At 39.8% G+C, this 26,256-nt stretch overlaps 1 protein-coding gene across 2 annotated transcripts in view; it reads right to left on the reverse strand.

The window, feature by feature from the left end:
• Window positions 1–24,615, reverse strand: part of pdzd8 (PDZ domain containing 8) — a 40,117-nt gene extending 15,502 nt beyond the window's left edge. For both annotated transcript variants that reach the window (XR_010164991.1, XM_063874670.1), the window contains exons 1-3: window positions 23,618–24,615; window positions 12,149–12,274; window positions 9,802–9,904 (exon numbers count right to left, since the gene is read on the reverse strand). Coding sequence is in view for 1 of the 2 variants with exons in the window: in XM_063874670.1 (XP_063730740.1) it covers window positions 9,802–9,904; window positions 12,149–12,274; window positions 23,618–24,489 (1,101 nt within the window). In the remaining variant the exon portion in view is untranslated. The remainder of the gene's footprint in view (window positions 1–9,801; window positions 9,905–12,148; window positions 12,275–23,617) is intronic.
• Window positions 24,616–26,256: the final 1,641 nt, after the last annotated feature.

The following is a 26,256-nucleotide window of genomic DNA, read 5'->3' on the forward strand; positions in this document are numbered from 1 at the left end:
TCCTGAGGCTTGACCAGTTGAGAACCACTGCTCCACAGTATAGGCATTTGAACATATAAACTGCTGATCACCGCTTTACTTGAATTTAAGCAGTTTAGTCAACTTTGTTACATCTTTGGGTGTTCCCAGTCAAAAATTACCACCATAGGAAATGAATGGGTAACTTTAGACTATGTTCATCAGATACACACACACAAATCTACAAAATATTAATGTTGGAATACATTTTCAGTGTATATTCACGGCATTTATCCAGGTAAACCAGTAGCCAGATACATTGTTTACAGCTTAAAAGGGTGTTAAATACAAGTTGGCGATGATAAATGCTTTTGTGTTAATAAGAGCAGTCAAAACAGACTAGTCCGATTTGACCGGGAACATCAGAGAACACGAGGGCGAAATGAACGTGACTCGAGGGTTACGATCCTTTAACAAAACTACAAGCTATTTTAAAACACATTGTGTTGAGGAGGAAGAGCACGGCAAAAATAAATGCTTTTATTTCATTTGTCTCTGCTGCGGCACAATACATCTTCCATAATATAATCTTTGTTAAGGAGAAGTACAAACATCACATATACTCAGTGGTTACCATCACTCTAAATAACAGAGACATAGCAGAAGAAAAGCAGACGTCAAGTCAGCTGTCAGATCCTGCCTCATGGAAGGAAAGGCCATGATTTCCTCCCCCAGTTACTCCAAGATTACACAGAGCTGTTAATTCAACATCTACTTACTGTTTGCATTACACTGCAGGATCGTTTCCAACGTACTCAAACAAAAGGTCAAACAACAGTCAGAGTGCATGTGATACGCAAATACTTGAAGCGCTTCATTTTCTACATTGCTCCTTTTCATTTGATACCAAGTTTCCAGGAAATATATAGGTCCTTTAGTAGGTCAAATAAAGGCAGTGGTTCCAATCTACAGGATAACCTACATAGTCTGATAGAGAAGTGCAGATTTTGTATTATTTATTTAAGGGACAATATGACATGAGTAAAAATAAATAAATGTAGGAATAAATAAATAAAATAAATAAATGAGGAGATAAATACAGAAATAAATAAATGTAGGAATAAATAAAATAACAAATAAATGAGATAAATACAGAAATAAATAAATGTGGAATTAAATACTGAATTAAATAAAGTAATGAATGTATAAATACATAAATAAAGGTTGATAAAAAAAACGGCACACACGTTATTATACATCTTATATACACCTACATTTAAGTTCACTTACATTTATTTACTCCTTTATTTATTTCCAGATGTATTTATGTTGTCATTTAATTGTTATTTTATTTATTTATTTCCTCATTTTTTTTATTCCCGTATTTATTCATACATTTATTTATGCATTTATGTATTTATTTATTTATACTCTATACTTTATATGTCTTTAAAGATTTCCTCTGTAGTCCCTGCTAACATTTCTGAAGAGGCAAACATGTAGGATTTGTCCACAGGCAAGCAGAGTTCAACAGACATCGAGAATGACATTTCCAGTATTAATTAAATAACGGTTATTATTTACTTGGGATTATATGGGGCATTTCTCTATGGAAGTTCCTATTTTCTATCATATTTGTTAATATGTTATATTTGTTGTTATATTTAGAATGACATCTTTTAAAAAAAGCAAAACCAAATGTCATTTTCAAATCTAAATATTTTTAAGTAAAATGAACAAGAAAGGAGTAAAAGCTCCAAAAGTCCAGCAAGACAATGGATCTTTTGTTGACTCCATCTTTCATTCAGACGCTTCAGAATACAAATAACTCATCTGAGAAAGAATATTTCTAAACAAAATGTCAAATACTGTATTTAAATGCGTAAACATCTCTAGTGCAAATAACTGCCGGTTAAAAACATCAGTGATGGAGTATCCTGGGGTCTGAATCTGGCTAGTTGCTGAACAGTGTGCCGTTTGGACACTGCAGTGAGTAACAGGTCATTTCTTTCCTAATGAGAGATCATGCCTATAGGATCAGAAAAATACATTCCAAATGAAAATAGCAAGAAATCTGTAATATGGCTGTAGCTCCGTCTGTCATGCACATAGCAGCTGGTCTATTGAGTTTCTTCTGAGGTGAATTGATTCATGGAAGAAGTGATTAGAAACAAACAGCTTGTGGGACCAACCTCTCATGTCTTTAATCTGCCGTTTGCTGCGCGGCCAGCCGTTGTCAGACAGAATTAGAACAGGCCATTTAATTGGTACGGCAAGGCGGAAACGAATGATGAGTGTGTCACTGGCCGCAACTTGATGTGTGCGTTAGAAAATGAAAAAAGGTGATAGGCTCCCTAAGGTACTATTTGATTATGTACTGGATGTGCATGTTGACATGACACACAATGCTGCTAGCCGTGTTTTCTGGAAGGAGAGACGCAGCATAATGACATTGTCTACTTTCCTCATTTAAAGGCCTTGACGCAGCTTCAGATTGCGACATAAAAGTTCCTCTTGTGAGAAGCCTTTAAACATTAAAACGTATACAGCAGACCATGGGGGGGTGGCTGATATGATGATATTGATTATGACAGCAGGGGTGCAGCAAGTGCTTTAGTAGCAGCCTCTGAAACCAGGAAAACACAACACTTACGCCATATTTCTATATTATGCTAAATGTTACGGCCAAAATGCAGATTTTCCCCTGTAAAATATTAAAGTGACGCCAAAAAACAATATTTCTGTTCGTTAATAATATAATTATATATAATTACTCCAGAAATATGGAAACCGTGTGAAATAGAGCGTCAGACGGCAGAGGCAGCTTTGTTTTTGCGGAGCTCCGACGCTGTTTACGTCAGTGGCGCCATCTTGAATACGGGCCTCATGTTCTCAAGAGAATTGATATATCTTATTAACAAGACCAGTGCCGCAGGATTGCCCTCATACTAGAACTTCTTAGAAAGAAAACCTGAATATCTGAAACGATTTTACAGAAAATGTACGACATGATGTTATGCCAATATAAATTAAACATGATGGATGTTTTATCCATGTTGCCCCCTCCTCCTCCAATAAATCCTGAACGGTGGGGCCTATCTGCTGCTCAAAACACTCAATGACTCATTGTTGTAGTGTGTGTGTGTGTGTGTGTGTGTGTGTGTGTGTGTGTGTGTGTGTGTGTGTGTGTGTGTGTTTACATGCATACACCTCATCAACCAACTGTCTTTCATCGGGTGTCCGGGACAGATTAAAGACACAAAGACACCGTAAGTGGAACATCAAACAAACAACTGGGGTTGGGAGGTGTGTGTGTGTATGTGTGGTGTGTGTGTGTGTGTGTGTGTGTATGTGTGGTGTGTGTGTGTGTGTGTGTGTGTGTGTGTGTGTGTGTGTGTGTGTGTGTGTGTGTGAATATCGGCTACCGTGTGAGAGGGTCAGAAATAGAGGTTTTATGTGACAGCTGTGCACAACACTGTTGATTTTTGAAGATATGACCAAACAAAAAAAAGCATCCACACCTCTGATGTGACGGCTCCAATCAGTCCATGTGTAATTGTTACAGTATTGCATGAGGGTATTGGCACAGTTTCATTCTGAAATTAATGCTCAGCGAGACAGAATTGTCGAATTCAATCCTTAAAACACAAACGGCTCTCCTCTCAGAAAGGATCCTCAGAACAAACTGAACTCACCGTTAATAACACTGCATTCAGTGTCCAGAGAGCCAGAGGAATCGAGCACGTGCTACAAAGACTTCTTTAAATTACAAGGGGACAGAGAGCAGCAACCTTTTATAATAAGTATAATACCACTGAATTATATATACCAGATGTATGTAAACAATGATGAAATGACGTTTCTTTCCATTTGATTAATGTTCAAAGTGATAATACTAAAAATACTATCGGACAGATTGAATAAAACACTTCAAATGCAAATTAATTACCTAATTCCAGCAAAAAAAAAAAGGATTAAATCTGCAATTAAAAACAAATAAATTGACTTTCAGTTGACAAGCACATCCATCATATGAGCTGTTATAGAACGGAAGACCAATGTCTGGCTTCTGTGCTGCTCTAACCCCTTGAAAGTGCTCTGTGAGTCCATGAACAGATAAAGATGTCTGAAGATGAGAAGATGTCCATATTTCCTCTCCTCTGTGACTTCCAACCACTCATGCTACATGTAGCTGGGAAACCGAATGAGTCCGGGCCACGATGAGAACGACTACACTCACAACATACAGCAGAACAATTCTCCTCCTATAGCTGTAAACGGACATGTTAATATCATACAAGACTTAGAGAGTACAATCAATGTAACACAGCAACATGTTGAGTCGTGTGCACACACACATGTTGTACGTCCCTCGGTCAAGCTGTCAGCAACAATCAGCGTTCAGGGCCGGCGATGGAATCGACGGGGCAGATGTGCAAACACGCCTGACAGAGTCCCCACCCCCCGACCTCAACACACCATCAATGAGTAATAAAAAAAAACACAGACCCAATCTCACACTGTGTAATGGAACAAGGCTTCATTTACCCAGTTCACAGGTGCTGTGTGTTGTGCACATGCAAGCACACACACAGCACAATGAAGTGGCTGAAGGAAACATCGACCAATAGGAGGCAGCGGAGATTTTTACCAAACATAACTTTAAAAAATCCTTCCCGAGAAACAGGCATGGTGTCTAACAGCCCCGTACCTAGTGGAATAATAACTTCCAGCTGTTCTTAAATTACTCTGCACAGAGATTTCTTCTCACTGCCTTAATGTAGGCCATTACAACATTATTGCAATATGTGAATAGTGTCTATATCAACCAAGCATTTTTAATTAATTCACGTTTTTTGGAATGTGTAAGTGTTACAAATGGACAGAAAAAGATGCCAGATCTTGTCTTGCGGACAGACTGAGGACACAAGTTGGTGAGCATACATGTAAAAGAGGAGTATGAGCACAATGTGACTTTTAAGATGAGAAAATGCTCCATTAAACACTCTTCAGCTACCAATCACTGATGTTAAAGGTCTCCTATTATGCTATATTTCAACGACATATTGTAGGGCCATATCTATACCAAACATGTCTGTGAAGTGTTTTGCTCAAAATACCAAACAGATCCCCCATTGTAGCATGCCTCATCCCCCTCTATTTCAGCCCTGTTCCTGAAGTGCTGATTCTGTGACTGTAGCCGTGTCTCAATTCAACGGCCGCATCCTTCGGAGGCTGCATTCGTAGACCGCTTGCGTCACTTCCCTTAAAAAAAGACAAGACTCCGACGAATGCGGCCGACGAATGCAGATCCGGATTTGGAGGATACATCTGATGAATCCTCCGCGGTCTACCATATCCCAGGATGCAATGCGCACTGGTGACGAGTGACGTTTATTCAAAGTAAATAGCGGTCAGGTCTCTGCAGCAGCTGGGTGGATTTAAAAGCAGCAGCAAGTGGAGGAATCACTAATGAATGTGAATAAAAATATACAACTTGATAACACACTTGTGCTGATATTTCTTCACTGCTGGTGTTAAATGACATGATGGATTTCCTCTGTGTTAGTGATGGAAGATCTCATAATAGAAGACATGAAGCTGCAGAGAGGATGGATATATTCTTACCTCTACTTTGAGATTAGTAATTGTTTATTTCATTTACTCAGGTTTGAACCATTATTTACAACATGAAGTAACAGTGGAATAAAAGGATATCTCTGGTCATTAAACAGCCTTAATTTCAGTGTTAGTTGTATTAATAGGTTTAGGGGAAGAAGGAGAATATAAACAGTCTCAAACCACAGCTAGATAATAACATTAGAAAACTGATATTGTTAAGAATGAATGTATACAAGATGCTTTTGTTGATTAGTTAAACAAACGTGTGTATTATTACAGAAAGATGAAGACTTGTTTTGATAGGAAATGATATGATTAAATGATCAGCTATACATCATTTACCTGCTAACTAACTAATGTAACGTTACTGGAGGCCAAAGGAACAGCTTCATCTTTATTCTATATATTTCATCGCCGGCAGTAATCTCCAATAAGTGGTTCAACAAAAAAAGTAACAGTAAAGTGTCTGGATCCTCTTCAGCTGAGTTTGCTCATTAAGTCATTTGCTATCAGGCTTCTGGAGCGCAACAGAACAGCTCGTATCGCGTGACGTAAACAGGAGGTGCTCTGTTAACTAGACCGTCTCATTTCGTAGGCCGCTCGGTCCAGCCTACTCGATCTACGTCGGCTGGATCCTCCGAAGCCTGCGGCCGTTGAATTGAGACACGGCTTGTGACTGTCGCTTTACATTTGAGCTGACCTGATGCTGGCCAGGCCTCTTTGGAGCGTCATGCAGCTCTCTCTGAAGAGAGAAGTTTCCAAAAGAGGAAACTCAGCTAAACGCTGCCGTGATTAAACGCCATATTATGCTCCAAAACACATCAAGCATTATTTCCAGGGACACATATTTATGTATAAAAGACAGCAAAAAGTGCATTTTGCATAATAGGGGACCTTTAAGACAAACTGTTTACTGCAGCTGGAAGTAAAGCAAATGAACCCAAAAGGTGGATTTAGCGATTCCTTTGTTAACAAATAGAAACATTGAATGTTCCTCTCATTCCCTAGCATGTTGGCACTTTGGTTCCCTGGTCTGGAAATTATTGGGGTTTTTTAAGGTGTTTTTAGTAAAAGCAATTATGGAATAAAGTCTGTGGTTAACACAAGCTGAAGAGATGTTCACGTTCTAGTTCTTAACATAATATAGGTCAGTTATAATATAGGTCAGTGTGAATTGTGAAGCTTTTGCTTGCCTAAATAAAGGCTTTTTTAAAATTATTATTTTGAACACTGGAAGGCAAAATGGTGCAACGGGATATTTAAGTGACCTCACCAGTACAGGTGGGAGTGATTGGGGCTGTGATGAGCATCAGTTGCCATACACACGCTGTTAAGACGGTTGACATAAATGGTATTTCAAACAATAAGGTTGTCGTCATTGCAGACCGCATACAAGTGGCTAAATGAGGCTACTAAACATAATCACACCGAGCATTAGCCGCCTTTAGCTCAGTGGTGTTTTTTCTGCAATATCCAAAATGCAAACTTGAGGGATTGAAATGGTTACTCTCACGGTTGATCCAGAGCTCTCTGTTTGCATTAACAGCTAGCCTACAACTGCTAACTGTACTCCTAAGTATTCAAATAAAGCATCACGTTTTATTTGGCAGTTGAAACACAGAGCAAACAGAAGGTCTCATTTAAAACCAGCCTGTGTTTCTCAGGCCTATTCAAACTGGTTCTGTGACTTCTATTGTGTGTTCAATAAGAAACTAAACAGTGATACAAGGCTGGGTGACAGAGGGTTCAAACAAGCACTGAAAAACATGCTGAACACACACTAAGGACACAGGATCCTGTTGACACAAAAGCAGGAGCTCAAGTGGCTCACACTGGATTGAATGAGAAAATATTTAAATGGCAAATGGAAAAGCATTAACATACACAAGACACGCGGCGAAGAGAAGAGAGGAACTCATATCTGGCAATCTTCAGGGAGAAATGGAGTGGAGAGAAGGATGAGGAAGTGACCTTTTCCAGGATGGTATAGCCTTTAATCCTGACTACAGAGTCCTGCTGGGGACATGCACACTGGAGAAGTCTGATAAATCAGGCTCAAATGCCAACGTGAATCTGCATTTTTATGTGTCTATTAACAAAAAAGGGACACAAGTGCTTTGAAGTGGGTCCACTTGGAAACGGCTGTTCTGATGGCTGTATCGGTTGAGTGTTTGGGGGGGGGGACACATTTCCATATTGATAACTTATTGGATTACTGGCTGCTCCTTAAGGGTTACGGACATCGTATGGTAAGCACGTGGTGTCATTTCCGGTTTTCCCTTATTTCTGTGTTGCCGGTAGCTTTATCCGATACATCACTTGTACTGCTCACTTACAGCTCTCTTCTGGCCTTAGTGACGTGTAGCTTAAAGCTGCAGCCCACCGTTTACCACCAACCGCTTCTAACCAGTTCTCCCCACTCAGCCACACACACGTTGAGAAGCCAGACTAGTCAAGATTATTTGATCACAATCACATATTTTAAGGCTTTACAAAGTGTACAGCATAACACTACCTCTATCCATATACTTCCCAGAAACAACAGACAATGTAACCATATGCCAATCCAATCCATTCATTGCACTATTATGTATTTAATATCCTGCTTTATATTTTGTTCATTTCAATACTGTTTACTTGTCTGACAGTTTATAGATTATTTATCTTCATAGTCAACTGTATATATATATATATATATATATATATATATATATATATATCTTTCTCTAATGCCGGTTTATTTTTATTTCTATTTCTTCTTTTGTCTACACTTTGGCATTGTTTATTTCTTCTTTTTATTTCTTTTTCCTTTGCCTTGTATTGTATTATGCTGCTGTAACACAAACATTTCTCAGTTTGGGATTAATAAAGCAACTCTTATCTTATTATCGTATGCCTCTGGGATTAACACACAGAACAGAACATCCTACATCCAGTTGAAATTAAATGATATTCCTTCATAATAAAGGCATAATATATACCCCAAAATGCATATTTTTCTCCACATAACAGGACAAACTACTTTATTGTGAGAGAAGGTTTGTGTTTTAATGGAAGTTAGACATGTTCACGTCTGTTTTAGAGAAGATCTGTGAATAATTGATATGGAATCAAGTAAATCACCTGACTACTAAAAGTGAGACTCAACATGAATATTATGTGTATTGTTTCTAACATAACAATAAATCTAAGCTAATCCAAAAACAGCAACAGAAAGGTCATTCAAAGAAAACACACTGACACTGAATTGTCCATGAAGTCTTGATTTCAGTTTGAACCGGACCACATACTTCCCAAAAATGTCATAAATAAACCAATTTGAATTTATTCAGATTGCGTATCTCATGTAATATAAAACTGACAAATACAAGACCCGTGTTGTGTGTAACAGTTGTTTTGGAATGAGAGACATGAGTGTTTTTTTTGTGTAATGAGATAAACTGCCAATATTTCACTGCCCCCTGCTGGAAGTGTCCCTCTTTCATTACATGAGAGCAAACTGCAGAACAATTACTGCTCAACGCAATACAAATTATCTTTAGCAATCCAAATGTCATACAGAGGTGTGTGGCAAGGATAGAAGCATTAGGCATGGCTTGAGCCCGAGCCGGCAATTAGGGCTGACATTTTACTGTGAAGCGGTCATTAGTCACTTCCAAACAGGCCTGATGTGATAACTGTAATATCTCTAAATTGCGGCAATTAGAAAAAGGTTTGCCGGAGGAGCCTGAAAATGTCCTGTGTGCTTGAAATGTCAACAATGGGACAATCTCATCAGTGCAAGGAAGATGAAAATAAGCTTGAATTAATGTCTCAATAAGACGAGGTGTCCAATATCTGGAGAGGCAGGGTTTGAAAATATCCGCTTTATGTGATATTTCTCATGGCCGCGCCTACTGTGCACACACACTGCTACACAAAATAAACAGTGCTATCCTTGTAGGAAAACCTAAGACTAATGGATGCTGGTTTGGTTATCATTGTGTGCTTTGTCTGATTGATATGTTTAATATAATAATTTACTGACTGATTACTTACTAAAAATCACAGTGAAAGCTTCAAAGCATGCTTCTGTCAACAGTACAGTTTATTTGTTGGGAAATAAATGCTACAACTTTTCAATTCCCAATTCAAATCCTCTGGTCCTGCTACCCAGGAAACTAAGAAGGGAAGACAAACACGGAGGAGAGAGAGCAAAGTTGGGTGTTAAAGGGACCCCACCTGTTTGATGGAGCTGCGGGTCTTCTCCTTCCACTGGTGGCTGCTCAGCTCCAGGGTGCAGTGAACGTAGGTTTCTCTGTCATAGGAGCCCAGGATGAACAGTCTGCAGGGACAGGACACAGGTCGTATGAGAACAACTGAAAGATTCTAACAAAAAAAACTGGGAATTAATTCAAACGTAAGTGCACTCATGTTTCTTAAATATCAATCACGACTGTAGCTGTGAGAGAGCTTCAATCGACAACCCAGAGTGGCTCCCGATGGTGTGGCTGCCGTAGAAAGATGACTTGTAGGGTGTAAAGCACTTTGAGGGGTTCTGAAGACTGGATAAAGCGCTATATGAAGTACAGCAGAAGTATTAACCATCATCAGTTTTCTCTATACTCTGTTCCCTGGTTTGAAGTGTTAAGAACAATGGGAAAAAGGTGAAGTCACTGGATTGTGGCCTGTTCATTGCAGCTCATTGAAGCTCTGTCACACCTGAATTTGTCTCTTGTATGTCCCCCATTTTTATGAAAGAGCAATATTATATGACAAAGATTATTCATGACCAAACACTTAAGTGCAATGCCTTCTTTCCTCATCTGTTATCTGTCAGCACACCGTTCCTGACTGTGTGCTATGGAGATGGACAGACCACCAGAGATCAGAGCAGGCCTTTGTCTGGCTCCTTCTGCCCCCTGGTGTGCTGAGGAGGTCACTGCCTGAGACACTGGAGGAAAGGACTCCTGATCCAGTCTCAAACATGTAAATATCTCTCTGCTATATTTCAGGAATAGTTTGATTCCAGTATGATCACCTTAGCACACTGATCTACCTTTAATAAGGTCACATCTATTTGGATGTGTGTCACATGTAATGCTTTATGAGAGGATACTTCCCTCTGCTGGACACTCATGGCGTACTGCACCTGGTTCAGTTGACACCAACATGTAATCTATCAAGAAGTGATCATGTGATATGACCTAATTAGACAGTGGAATTGGGAGCCTGCTGGTGTAGAAGAAGGTGAAGTAAGATCTCTTTATGGTTATAATAGGCAGGACATGAATTATTAATGGATTAACTGATCACACACATTGTCTCCTCAAAGTCTCTCTTTCAGGGCTAATGAGTTTGACTCCATGGCCAATTAAAATTTAAACATGCTAGTTTAGGAGAAAGACAGAGTGATGTATCTGCATGGTTTAGAGTTTTCTAAGGAGGTGTAATGGCAGCTGCCCACACAAACAGATGACGAGCAAACAGTAGAGGAGAGAAACAGTTATTACATTATATTATGTTCTTTATTTGGCTCATCCCTTATGCAGAATGTATAAGGGTGAACGATTATAATGAAAAAATGCTGCAAATAGATATTACTTCTATTGTCCAATCTGTTGTTTATTTTCATGATTATGTGATTAGTTGTTTCGTCTTTAAAAATCTGAAAATGGTGAGAAATGTCAATCGCTGTTCCCAAAAAAACTCAAGATGATGTTGACTACAAATCGAACAGGTTCAGTGTGCATTCATAGGAGACACCAGAGAATAATAACAATAAAAACGTTATTTATATAGCACATTTCATGCTTGACGCCGCCCAAAGTGCTTTACATCAGTGGTTCTCAACTGGTCAAGCCTCAGGATCCACTTTTCCCTTCTTCAATAATCACGACCCAAAGTTTTGAACCACTGCAGTAGTTTTCAAAACAGTTTCTGTTCTCCCACATTTCCAGTCAAATGGCTACTGCACGCAAAGCATTAGAAATGTCGACCTTCAAAATAAAAGAGGCCTTCAAAATAAAAGTTTGACTTTTTTCTTCTAAAAAATCCAATAGAGGTTGCTGTTCCTACATCCGATGGGAGGCTGTTCCACAGTTTGGGGTCATAAAAACTGAAAGCAGCTCTAAATGAAGAAGTTGCTTTAGTTTTAATTGCCAATACTGCTTTTCAGGGTGGAAACGAAAGGTCATTTCTATAGGTTTTCAATTAAAATGTAACTTATGACCTAGTTCACTGGCAGTTTATTATATCCCATGCAACTCATGCAGGTTATGAACTGGTGGTATAAAAAACAACAGTTAGGAGGCGGCTGAATTACACGCTTTAAACTACCCATTCCTTCTCAGTTATGGTTTTTGTTAGTAAGAGTGTTAAGATTGCAAATGTTTTTTTTCCTACAAAATATTTAAAATGAAAACAAACTTCATGAGCTTTTTGAAACCTGAGTTTGTGAGGCTGTGTGTGTGCATTAAAACTGCATACCGTTTTTCTTTTTTAATGGCAGAAAAGCACACTTTGTCCAAAGCAGGAAGAACAGCTTCAGAGCAAAAACACGTTAACATAGAGAAGAGAAGGGTCTCACCTGCTACATTCAATGAGGGTGACTCTGAGTCGGCCTTCCACCAGCATGCTTTCCTGGATCGACAGGTCCAGATCACAGGCTGAACCCAGAGAGGGCAGCACCTGGAACGGGAAGAAGGGCTTGTATCTGGAGAGAGAGAATGAAAACACCGAAATACATTTTATTCCCAGATAAGACCTGACTGTGCATCACACATCAATCTCCCAAAACAACAGCTAATGCAGCATCACTGTTTTTCACTGCTTTTAGTCCATATCTGCCAGAAAGGCATGGGTTTTCTTTAATTCACACTTTGATTTATATTCACTTGCCTGTGTTAGTTATGTCTCTAATTTTTTTTGCACAAACATTACTGCTACTCATTTTTAGCCACGGTTGTGTACTTATCTGTATTCACTTTGATTCACTTAGTAGTGGGAGCTTGTCTTCTCGATGTTTAATAATGTGGCTTATTCTTTATTATTGCTTGCCTCTTTTCTTGCTATGCCACTTTTGCTGTAACACCGGATTTCCCGCCTGCGGGACTCTTTTAGGATTTCTGAGTTGGATTCTGAATACAAAAAGTCCATTGTCTACGTCTCAGTAAACAAATAGATAACAAATCTGTTTTGTTTTTTTAAACCTGTCCGCTTTATAAGGTGTCCGAACATTATGAAAGGATCTGGCCAGATTTCAGCACAGGTTGGATGGGGGACTGTCTTAGAGAAAGTGTATGTTTCCTGGGCAGATAAGATAAGATATAGAAGACTTTATCTCAAAGGAAACTGTGCCAAACAATAACAACGTTAAATGATTGTTGTTGTAAGAAATGAAAAAAGGATGTGTGGAGCTGATTGAGTTGCCCCTTCCCGCTCTGCTTCTTCTTTGGGGTTGATTGCTGTTGGCAAACCAGCTTACAGAAGCATTATCTCCAGCAAGAGGACTGGTCATGTTACACTCTCATGTTCCACTCAGGAGGGCCAGCTGAAATCCTGTACAGCTGTCCACTGCTCTGTTCGCCTTACTATCAAACCAGTTGGAGCTTCTTCACAGCCCATCCCTAGGTGTGAGCTCAGAGAGGAATGCATCAGCACTGGTTTGCACTGTTTGTTGTGAAGGTAACCCTCTGAACACACTGAGAACACTCGTGTTGGGCGTGGTGCTCAGTAGAGAACGGAGTCCCTGAGGCTTTCTTCATAAAAACACTCATTTTAATGTATAAACATGATGTCTGAGCACACACACACACACACACACACACACACACACACACACACACACACACACACACACACACACACACACACACACACACACACACACACACACACACACACACACACACACACACACACACACACACACACACACACACACACACACACACACACACACACACACACACACACACACACACACACACACACACACACACACACACACTTTCTATTTCAGGCTCTCTTTGCTCCTGCTGTTGGCCAGAGGCTCCTTGTGTTCTGAATAGTGGACTTCGTTCAGACAAATCCTCACATTACTGACGAAGCTGCCGATAGTGTCTGGTGGCCACGTACACACAGAGAGGATTTTATGAACAGTGCAATTTCCACGGATGGTTTTACTCAACAGAGGCCCAAATTAGCATGTACAGCCCACTTTAACTGACTATCACGGATTCTCTCAACCAGAGTTCTACTACTGATCAGACTTCCTGTTACTATGGCAGCAGAGTTCAATAACTATGTAAAGCAGGGTGAGAAATATGAATAACTCACTAACAATCATTCATTTATTGTGAAGGTCAGGAAATGTACAGGCTTTAAGACAGTTGCTCCATATTCAAATGAAACACATTTAAAGAAGAATAATATATTTATGTACAAATAAAAAGTTGAGGCAAGAATTCTACTTGGCCAGTCTACATTTCTATGTCTGGAAGAATATGTACCAAAGTGAAAACCAGATCACCAGTGAACTAAGCAGAGTTCATATAGAAGGGACAGTAGGTTAAATAAAATGTGTTGAAACTAAAAGGTCTTGTTTCTAAATGGGAGGTATTCTAAAATGCAAGCTCAACTTCTTTAATTTAACATGTGGCCTCTGAGGTAAATTTGACCTCTTAACTTGTTTTTAATTTCCTCAATGATAGATCCATTGTGACCGCAAGGTCATCCTCAAAATTCACAACATTACTCTGTACCAACAGTTTTATTGTACAGCTTTAGTTTAATTTTCAACAAGCACTGTTAAGCTCTTTTCAGAAAGTCTAAATTAGGGAAACGTGCTGATAATCACATTTAGCATCCGCTGAGAACTGATGATATGCATGTTCTCCCTAACTGTAGCTTCTGCAGAGCATACAACTCTCATCAAGTTGCATTTGAAATTCTCACAAGTACATTTCAATGTGATGACTAGCTTTCTGAACGTGTTAAGTGGGTCACTTGTGCCAGTTCCATACCGTTCATGCAAGTATACAGAAAAAAAGAATGTGCATCTCATTGTCTGCTTGCTTGTGTTTCTGTAACAACAGTACCAGGGCCCGTTCACAATCACTCCTCCTGTTCTTTCTGAAGCAGCTTGTGACATGAACTGAAACACTCCTCCGCTTCCCCCATTGTGAGCAGTCAATGTCATATTTCAGCCTTTAAGAACCATGAACATTCTGATTTTAAAATGACCCTAGAGGTATGGACAGGTACTGACACTCCAGGAAATATTATAACGACCTGTCATGTTTATTCGAGGTGTTTGGAGACCAATGTTTTGTGCCCTTGTTCAAAGTGAGAATCACAAAAAGACCGAAAGTGGATAAGCAGTGGATATGTGCCATCTTCCTTGACTGTTCGTGACATCGGCAGTTTGAATGCAGTCCATCAGTTAAGCTGATGTTCAGCTAATGAAAGAGGCTTTAGGCCCAGCACGAAACACAGAAATTCCTTAAATGACGGAATACCCTCTCTTTTCTTCCTTACCCACATCTCTAAAAACAGGGGTACAAAAGAGCTGATCCAGATTTGTTCCGGATATGACGTCATATCGGAAAAGTGGGCTGGCTTTACATGGAACTCCTGGCAACGTCCCACCCACGTGACAAGTCCTAACCTATCCTCCCCCATATACAGTCACGAGCTGAATCCCCTCCGCAGCACCTCTGTGTGTCTGTGTTCAGCAGGATGTCAGCAGGAGGGACTTAGAGTTGTTGTAAATATAATACATATAATGTCTCTGCTCTAGTGGTAAACACTGAGAAGTGTTTCAGAGATAATGCTGGATGTGTTTTGGAACATAATATGGGGTTTAATCACGGCAGCGTTTAGCTGAGTTTCTCCGTTTGAAAACTCTCTTCAGAGGAGAGATCATGACGCTCCAAAGGGGCGTGGCCAGCAGCAGCTCCAAAGGGGCGTGGCCAGCAGCAGCTCCAAAGGGGCGTGGCCAGCAGCAGCTAGTTCATTTAAAGCTACAGTCACAGAATCAGCACTTCAGGAACAGGGCTGAAATAGAGGGGGATGAGGCATGCTCCAATGGGGGATCTGTTTGGTATTTCAAGCAAAACACTTCAGAGACAAGTTTTGTACAGATACTGCCTTACAATATATTGTTCAAATATAGCACAATAGGAGACCTTTAAATTAAAGTAAATATTGATCTTCACAGACACTTCCCTCTGCAAATTACATTTTTTTTCCCTATTATATACATTTCCAAGAATGTCCTTTTTCCCCATGGTAAACATTAACCTGAGTTCATTAACTGCTTGAGCAACAGTGCGTAGTGTATGGACGTACTGTATGTTTATATGTATTATAGCTGAGAGCAGGCGCTATTGTTATACCTGATTTTTGTAATGAAACTAAAATGATAGTATTGAAGAAATACACATTAAGAAATAATACATAAATAGGATAACTGATAATTTAACATTTCTTTATTCAAGTAAATGTATAGTTTAGTATGCTCACCGGAGCAATATGATTTATTATTCTATAGCTCATAACCAAATCTAAATGGCATCACTATTGTTGACAACAACAACAAAAAATTCAATTGCTATTTAGTTTTTTTCCTGTAAAGTGATTAACTCCAATTTTAATATAGTGATAATACCAAATTCCCATCATCAGCCTATCGTTTACCTGCCCAATATTTATAATTTGCATAAAATGAAAAATGTATATATATATATATATTTATATATATATATATATATATACAGCTCCGGAGAAAAATTTAGAGACCACTCCAAATTGTTCTTAAATCTTTATCTCTACATGTATGGCAGCCATTCCAGTGTCTGTTGAATTCCAACACAGAAAAATGTTGTCCCTAGTTTAAAGAATACAATAATAATAAAATAAATAATAGTTTAACTCAAAGTCATACCTATAAATAATAAAACAAGAGGAAATGATAATGCTGAAGTGGTCTCTTACTTTTTCCCGTGGCTGTATATACAGTGGGGCAAAAAAGTATTTAGTCAGCCACCAATTGTGCAAGTTCTCCCATTTAAAAAGATGAGAGAGGCCTGTAATTTTTATCATAGGTATACCTCAACTATGAGAGACAGAATGAGAAAAAAAAATCCAGAAAATCACATTGTAGGATTTTTAAAGAGTTTTTTTCAAATTATTGTGGAAAATAAGTATTTGGTCAATAACAAAAGTTCATCTCAATACTTTGTTACATACCCTTTGTTGGCAATGACAGAGGTCAAACGTTTTCTGTAAGTCTTCACAAGGTTTCCACACTGTTGCTGGTATTTTGGCCCATTCCTCCATGCAGATCTCCTCTAAAGCAGTGATGTTTTGGGGCTGTCGCTGGGCAACACGGACTTTCAACTCCCTCCAAAGATTTTCTATGGGGTTGAGATCTGGAGACTGGCTAGGCCACTCCAGGACCTTGAAATGCTTCTTACGGAGCCACTCCTTCGTTGCCCTGGTGGTGTGTTTGGGATCATTGTCATGCTGAAAGACCCAGCCACGCTTCATCTTCAGTGCCCTTGCTGATGGAAGGAGGTTTTCACTCAAAATCTCACGATACATGGCCCCATTCATTCTTTCCTTTACACGGATCAGTCGTCCTGGTCCCTTTGCAGAAAAACAGCCCCAAAGCATGATGTTTCCACCCCCATGCTTCACAGTAGGTATGGTGTTCTTTGGATGCAACTCTGCATTCTTTCTCCTCCAAACACGACGAGTTGAGTTTTTACCAAAAAGTTCTATTTTGGTTTCTTCTGACCATATGACATTCTCCCAATCCTCTTCTGGATCATCCAAATGCCCTCTAGCAAACTTCAGATGGGCCTGGACATGTACTGGCTTTAGCAGGGGGACACGTCTGGAACTGCAGGATTTAAGTCCCTGGCGGCGTAGTGTGTTACTGATGGTAGCCTCTGTTACTTTGGTCCCAGCTCTCTGCAGGTCATTCACTAGGTCCCCCCGTGTGGTTCTGGGATTTTTGCTCACCGTTCTTGTGATCATTTTGACCCCACGGGGTGAGATCTTGCGTGGAGCCCCAGATCGAGTGAGATTAGCAGTGGTCTTGTATGTCTTCCATTTTCTAATAATTGCTCCCACAGTTGATTTCTTCACACCAAGCTGCTTACCTATTGCAGATTCAGTTTTCCCAGCCTGGTGCAGGTCTACAATTTTGTCTCTGGTCTCCTTTGACAGCTCTTTGGTCTTGGACATAGTGGAGTTTGGAGTATGACTGTTTGAGGTTGTGGACAGGTGTCTTTTATACTGATAACGAGTTCAAAAAGGTGCCATTAATACAGGTAACGAGTGGAGGACAGAGGAGCCTCTTAAAGAAGAAGTTACAGGTCTGTGAGAGCCAGAAATCTTGCTTGTTTGTAGGTGACCAAATACTTATTTTACCGAGGAATTTACCAATTAATTCATTAAAAATCCTACAATGTGATTTTCAGGATTTTTTTTTCTCATTTTGTCTCTCATAGTTGAGGTATACCTATGATAAAAATTACAGGCATCTCTCATCTTTTTAAATGGGAGAACTTGCACAATTGGTGGCTGACTAAATACTTTTTTGCCCCACTGTATATATATATCGGCCTCTGAAAGACTAATATTCGCTCCACCCTTAGTTTAGGCTCATGAACAAGCTTGTTAGTGGACCTGGAATATTGGCAATATTATGTCTAACCTTTAAATCAACATGCCCCAAAAGTGCTTCAGATGAAATTATAACACGCATGTGATCAGAGCCCCCTCCATTACAACTCCATCAACAAAAGAAGGTTCTGTGATATGATGGAAAGCCCCAGGAAAGAGCTAGTAAAGAAATTGGCAAGCCTAGGTGGGAAAAAATGCTCATACCTGTACATTACCCCCACCCCCCAAGCTTCCGAATGTGTACAGAAAAGAAAGCAGAGAGCTGGATTCATGACTGGGGCAAAGTGGGAGCATCACAGGTTTGGCTTTGAAAACAGTATTCCCCCACAGTGGAGTAGCGACTGTACGTGAGTGCTGTAATGCCTGGATTACCTCCAGGTCCCAGCCCCCCCTTTACAGAACAACCATCTGTGCCACTCAGCAAATCCCAAGGTCCAGGTCTCGTTCTCTCAGGCTGCTCCTCATTACATCATGTCATCACGCCTGCTCACTCCGCAGGAACGTGGGAGAATCACACTCACGCACGTTTGGACTTCTTCTGTGTGCTGCAGCAATCTCCAAAACAACAGAGGCCATAAATAAGTCTTAACACTCACATTAAACAATTGGACAAGCAACACGGATCCTTTGATAAGGCATTTAAGAGTATATCGCAACTTCCTCTCTGAAGGGCATTTATTTGGCTCAGGCACTTCCTGAATCCTGAGCTCTCCAATGACTAAAACAAAAACGCCTTTCTGCCTCTCCTGGCTCTAGATGATGTATCAAAAAGGACATTCTACTCCTTTCCAGGTTTCAATATAGTATGTAGTGCTGCGTACCTGGACTCACATTCAGGTTCAGGTCCGGACTCAAGTCCAGAGGTTCAGGTTCAGGTCCGGACTTATAAGTCCAGACCTGAACCCATGGCTTGTGTGAGTAACTGAAATGAACATTTCTCTACAAAGTACACATGTAAAAAAAAAAGTTAAACACTTTTTGCCAGTTAGTCTACAAATGACTTATGATATCAAAGTAAACTACTAGTCTACTACAAAGTTCCAAGTAACCAAACCAAAAGCTCCCCGCACTAGAAAAGATGACGCTGAATAAACGCCCTAGTCGGCTAGTCCCGATGCTACTAGTAGTATATCTTATAATATAATGCTAAGAATGCCTATTTTTTTACAAGCCTATTTAAAATGAAAGCCTATTTTCCAAAAAGTACCTCGATCAATGTTATTTTGCTCGCCAAACATCGCCGCCAATGTAGCTGAGGCTGCATGTGGAGTAGTTTCAATTTTGTGGTTTCGCCTCAAGTGCCTCGCTATGTTCGATGTTACCCCAGCGCACTTGATCACTTTCCCGCACAGGTTACACGTCGCAGTATCTAGCGGCAGTTTCATCACATGATCCACCTTACTGGATTTAAAGCCCCGCGGCATTGTGTTTACATGACCCGTGGCGCCGTAGACCAAACAAAGGAGTTTAGCTACACTACCAAATATCCAATATGGCGACCACAGCAGCCCACGCTGTCCACTATGTCTAAGCCAATCACATCACTAGCTTCCCTTGACGTCACACAGATTTCGCGAGCAGTTGCGATATTTTGCGAGGACTTGGTGAGTTCAGTATTGGTACGATGTTTTTCGTCTTTTCTCAGTGCAAATTTCTCGATCTACGGAAGGTTTTAGATGGTTTAGAATAAAAAGGAGAATAAACGTAAGTGCTAGTTTTTTGGCGAGTCCAAGTACTGGTTCCCGACGTTACGGTTTTAACCGGACTTGAACCGAAACTTTTTACAAGTCCAGTACCGGTTCGGCGTACCGGTACGCAGCACTAATAGTATGTAGTGTCTATACAGCTACATGTCTCCCTGCTTTAATGTTCAAAAAGCTCTTTATGTTTCTCATACTGCCTGTGCTGCAGCACTTCTTTTCACCCTCCGTCTGAAACCAGAGCCCAGTCTGCTCTGATTGGTTAGCTGGCCGGCTCTGTTGTGATTGGTCAACTGTAAGTAAGCTGCGCATGGGTTCCCATGACAAAAAAAGCAATGCAATTTTTCCATAGGATTTTGGAATTTTGTAAAATATAAGATCTGTGGAAAAAGAACCTGTTTGATAAATACACGTTTTGTTCAGCCGGATAATCTCCACATGTCTACCCTACTTTTATAATTTCAGAGTGATAAATGTAATCGCCAGAAGCAAAATGCTAAATGCTATAAAGGAACTACAGAGGAGTACAGCAGAGTTGCAGGACTTCAACGTCACGCCAGCTTAAGATCGTTTCAACTGACTTTTGCTCGCTTGCATATTTTAGCAAAGCTTTTCCTTTGAGCCACACTGAATTTATCTTTTAGTATTTCAAGCACAACAGGGGAAAACTAACTTAGCGGGAGTGTTAAAGTGTTTGGCGTAATGACGTACAACGTCCTCCACAGCTTCTGTAGTCCTATTCAGCCACTTCCAAAGGCTGCCTGAATAAACATCAGAAGAAATGACATCTTGCTGAAATATTATACTATGCTTCAGGGAAAACACACAGAGGCCCTTCACACACTGGATGACACATATTAAATGTTTTGTGACAAGACAGGTCAATATGTCCAATTCAGCTGAGCAGGTAACCCATCGTATGGTTGCAACCATGGACTTTTTGTCTTGAAAAGTGGTTAGGACAGATTTCTAAAACAACAACAACTACTTCGCCCCCTGCCAGCAATACACTAGTAAACGCTCGCAGGGCCTTTTATTGATAGCAACACCTGTACACACAGGATTTACAAGGTCAGGCCATGGTATAGTCATAACCTCTGAGACAATTTGCTGCTTTTAATTTCTCGGTTATTGACCAATCACAACAGAGAAAAGATTGAAGAGGCCTGAAGACCTGGCTTTAATCTTTAATGTCCCAAACCCAACTCAACAGCGTGGCTGTGTGAAATGTTTGTATAGAGAGAACGGAAAACTTGGTTAAAAAAAAAGTCTCATGAATGGTTAAAATGTTCAGGTGCGCATGGATGTTTTGGAAGTCCAAATGACACCACTTGGGTCCAGAGAAATACCAGTGTGAAAAAATAAACTGTTCTCAAATGAAAACATGTTCTTTAGCGTAGTTAAACGTTTCTCAAAGTGTTCTAATCAGAACATGTTTCTACAAATTATACAATTAAATAGTGGGGGAAACAAAAATTGCCATTTCTAAAAGTGGCATGTCCACAGCGTCCCCAGCGTAACGGACACCTGTGGTTGCAACTAACTACTTTTTGATTATCAATAATATGCTGGTTATTTTCTCTATTCATGTTGTTTCTTTGGTCTAGAAAATGTGACAACTTGAATAAATAACCCAAAAGATTATTTATGTTTACATCACTGTTTGTATCACTGGGGAGGCTGAAGGGACTTTGCTTTGGGGAGGGAGCAGAGGCACCCTTGAGCATGTGTTTTTTGAGTTTGTGTGTACGTAACAACACAGTGCAAACATTGTACAGCTCCGGAAAAAATTAAGAGACCCTTCCACATTTTTCTTAAATCTTTATCTCTACATGTATGGCAGTGATTCCAGTGTCTGTTCCAACACAGAGAAAAGTTGCCAGTATTTTAAAGAATACAATCCAAAAAAATTAATAATAATTTAACTCAAACACACACCTTTAAATAGTAAAACCAGAAAATCTGATAATGCCGCCGTGGTCTCTCTGTATTTCCCAAAAAGGGGTTTATAAAGTAAACAAATGTTCCCTTCTATACTAAATATATTTTATTTGATCTTGTTATGACTCTTTGGGTTTCATTTGAAGAGCTCTGTCTAATTGTGCATATTTCAATGATGTTTTATGGAAGAAAATAATACAATTAAATAAGTGATAAAATAACCACAAGTTTAATCCAAAGTGAAACAAAAACATAGCTCAAATTCAGTTTACCATTACATCATAAAGAGAAAGCAGAAATGGACCTCATAACTCAAGCTTCCGTTTTTCTTCCCTCTCTCTCGAAACACTTTCTACTTCCGTATTTATATCTCCCTGTTCCTCTTCTCTGTTAAAAAAAAATATATTAAAAACCTGTAATACAGCCGAAAGCTCCAGAACTGCGACTGGGTTGGGATAGTTTTGGCCTGTAGTGAGATAGTTTTGTCTAAATAACTCATGTAGGATGATGTGCTGATTCCATTATCAACGTCATTATCTTCATAAACCATTAACAATTTAAAGCTACTGTATGGACAAAGTTGAAGAACATTATATAGGTCAAGAATTCCAACTGCTTACTAACTTTACACAGTATAGCCAAGTCACAGTGGATAATATCAAATATAGACTCAAATACAATTAAAAGTCCCTGCATTGAGACAAAAACGTTTGGAATTTTTAACATAATGTTGACACTTTTGTCCCACTGTTAAACGTAGGCTATATTTAAAGAAATGAGCTACAAACACACTGCTGGTATAAAAAAAAAAAGTTAGAGGTGAAGTCAGGTATTCTTCTTTTGGAATTTCTCTTAATAAAATTAGCTTCATTGGAATGATCTTCTCTCTCTGGATGAACTTCCAGTGGAATAAAGTGTGGAATGCGTTTCCAAAAACCTAGGCACTTGAACAGATTTTAGCATTATACACACTTTGACTGTGATCAGAGGGATGCACCTCTAAGGGGCACCTTAAGCCCTTTTAACTAATTGTCAAAATAGGAAATCCTATTTATGTATTATTATGTTATTGTTACTAGCACTGATATGGTTTTAAATAAAAAGGTATATATAGTTATAGTTCAGGTAGTCATTTCTGATGGCCTTAAGGGGAGTTTGGTAGTCCATATCGACCCTTAAATGCCCCTCCAACAAACAGTGCATTGATTTCTGCTAACATTGTACAAGTCAAATTTAGTGCGGAAAACAAAGTGTGTAGAGTATGCCTGCACACTGTAAAAATAACTACATTATGACTGATACTGTGATTAGATGATCTGTACCTAGCACGTGTTTTGTTAAGTCTCTGGAAATCTATTTGCACACAGGGATATCTCTGCAGCTCAAAACACTTTATTCATAATGGTATTTGACCATATTTAGCATTTGTTAATAAAGTGCATCCTGCGATTTGAATATTGAATCCATATTGCGATTTTGTTACAAGTTGTAAGCCCTTGTATGGGATATAAAATGTGGATAGAATCCTACTATAACAATGTACTGTCCTATGTTATTGCTTTGTTCTTCATTTTGAGATATACATTATGTCGGTTTTTCTCACATGAGCATCAATTAGTCTTCTGTATGACAGTTGCAGGTGGTTTTATAGCAGGACTTTCTCCAGCACGGGTTGTTGCTGTTGTTGTCTGAAAAGGTAAACAGTGTGTTGTGGAGCCTACCTGATCTTGTAGTTGGGCAGGGTGTGTTTCTTCTTGATGACCCGCTTCAGCTGGTTCACTATGATGGAGGTGAGCTGGGGAAGAGGCCTTCCTTCAAACTGGGACTTCACCTCAAAGTCCACGAGCGGGTCCTCGAGGAAGGAGAAGGACCAATGGGAGAAGGGGGTGCGCGTGAACTGCAGCCTCAGCCTCCCCACCACGCGCCTCATCTTCACGAACAGGTAGGCAGACTTCCCGAACACCAGCTCCACGTCGATGGCGAGGTGGAAGCCGCCATTGTATTCAATGTCCACCTCAAAGTTGAGCTCCTCGGGCATGCCGTCCTCGTTCAGGTGCATCGGCTTCATAAGTTTGGCCGACTTGAAGACCGGCAGAGAATTACCCAGGGAGATGTCCCTGAGACTGAGTCCCTCCAGCAGCCGACCTGCGGTCTTGGTCTGCAGCAGCTCCTCAAACTCCACCTTAATCTTTTTGGTGAGCCAGTGTCTAACCACAGGGGTCTCTCGGAACTCTCTGAATAGGAACAGGAATATAGCATTTAGGAAATTGCAGGTCTCAGCCTTGGCCGCATCCCCGGGCTCGTGGGAAGGCGGTGTCGGCTGTTGTTTGGGGCTGCCGCCGCTGACAGCCGCTTCCTGCTGCCGCGCGGACACGGCCTCTTGTTGTTTGGATGCTGTGCTGTCCGGCTGCTGTTGGCCTGGCTCGGCATGTTGGGTATTAAAGTAATCCTTCAATGCGTTATCGGGCAGTACTTTGACATACTGCACTGTCCTGCCTATGGGCTCGGGGCTTCTCCGGTATATCAGCAGGAACTGTAATATCAACGTAACCACTGCCCCGGAGAACGCGGAAATCAATATTAAGTAAATCATATCGAGCCGCTGCCGTATTCAACACAATGTGTTTTCATAATCAAAGGTTTAGCCGTGTTAACAAAGCAAGTTCCACCTGGTCGCTCTCAAAGCTGCCATATCATCTGCTTCTTTCCTGAGCTCCAGGCTCCTCACCTGATTGGACCAAAGGAATACGTCGCTGTGCGTAATGACGGATGCAGAATGTGTTTCTTATGATGCCTTCAAGGTCTGTCGGAGTAACCATTTGTCGACAAGACAAAACGTATTCTGACAATATCGAGCAGGATATGTCATAAGTGTATCTCCAACTTGCCTTGACGAGAAGCGTGTGAACATAAGCGACAAATACTGTTGCAAACACTTCTCTTGGATAATACATTAAAGGCATTGATAATTAAAAAAAGAGCTTGATATAGAAATAATGCAGCATATGACGCTTTCCATTCCTACAACAAACGTTTCCTCTCTAACTAAGCACATATTTTTGTTTGCCTACATTCATAAACATTTAATTATGGTGCAACCCCCGTGCAAGACATTTAAAAAAAAACTTGTCCTGACAACAATATACAAAGTTGTCCCATTAGAAATGAATAGCTTTCTCAGTTCATCCCTTATCGATTTCGATACAAATTGAATAAGGGGAAACTTTCAGCTCTGAGAAAAACAAAATAATGATCTAAAAAAAAAGAGCTAATAACACGTTTTTCAACTTGTCTGTGAGTTTGTGGGACATTTCCCCCAATTTGCCTGTGGTTTTACCAGTATGTGTTAGAAGGTTTAAAATAGTTCCTGTGCAGCTTCTTATAAATATCTGTGATGGAAAAAACCCACCATATTTCTTCTATCTTCTGTCTCTCTCTGTATGTCTTTTATTTGTGTTGAATGTGAGTACTGAAGGTCAGTAACTGACTCCTGAATTCCTTTTGACGTAGGCCTTGAGAAAACTACTAAAATTGTCTAAAGTGATATTTCAAGGAAACCCGATTGTGTTAAAGTCCAATAAAAAGAACAAAAGAAACATTGTGTTACTGTATCTCAGAGTATAGAATCAGCTTTGTTTGCCTTTTACACATTAAAGCAAATAGACTGAGGTATTCATCATTGTTCTGGATGGTACAAACAGCTCCAGTAGGAACATACATAGTGAACAAGCTGGTTGACCATTTCAGTGAACAGTTTCTAACTATTTGGATGTGATGTGAAGTTATCGGAGGCCGACAGTCATATAATGTATAAGCCACTTGAACTCTTAGGGCTCAGAGCAATTATATTGTGCCATCATTTTTAAATGTGCATATACTGTATAGTAGTTTTGTTCATATCTTAGCCCTTTCTGATCACATGTCCTGGTGCACTCTTATTCCTCCTATTGTCTAAAACATTTGGAAATGTATATATATATATATATATATATAGTCAGAGATAAGTAATTAGTCAAAATGTTATGAGGAGCATGTTGCAGCAGGGTGGCTCGTTGGTAAGTTTTCACAGTGTTTTACAACAGCGAGGAAGCGGATATATCAGGCTAATAATACTTGTTAGTAGATACATTCACCATTTCTTCTTCTTGGGATTTGCCGAGAAAAATAAAAACACAGACTTTAATCAGACGTATCATTTTATAAAATCAATCCATAACATGCTAATAAGACTGCAAACATCTAGTATTTCTACTACCAAATGCAGGCCTGCAGATGATTCTTTTCTTGATTAATTGATGAATATCTTAGTACGAAATCCTGGAGTACAACAGGAAGTGGTCAGCTGTCTTCTTCACTACCA

The sequence above is a fragment of the Eleginops maclovinus genome, chromosome 22, assembly GCF_036324505.1.
Source record: "Eleginops maclovinus isolate JMC-PN-2008 ecotype Puerto Natales chromosome 22, JC_Emac_rtc_rv5, whole genome shotgun sequence".
Classification (NCBI taxonomy): domain Eukaryota; kingdom Metazoa; phylum Chordata; class Actinopteri; order Perciformes; family Eleginopidae; genus Eleginops; species Eleginops maclovinus.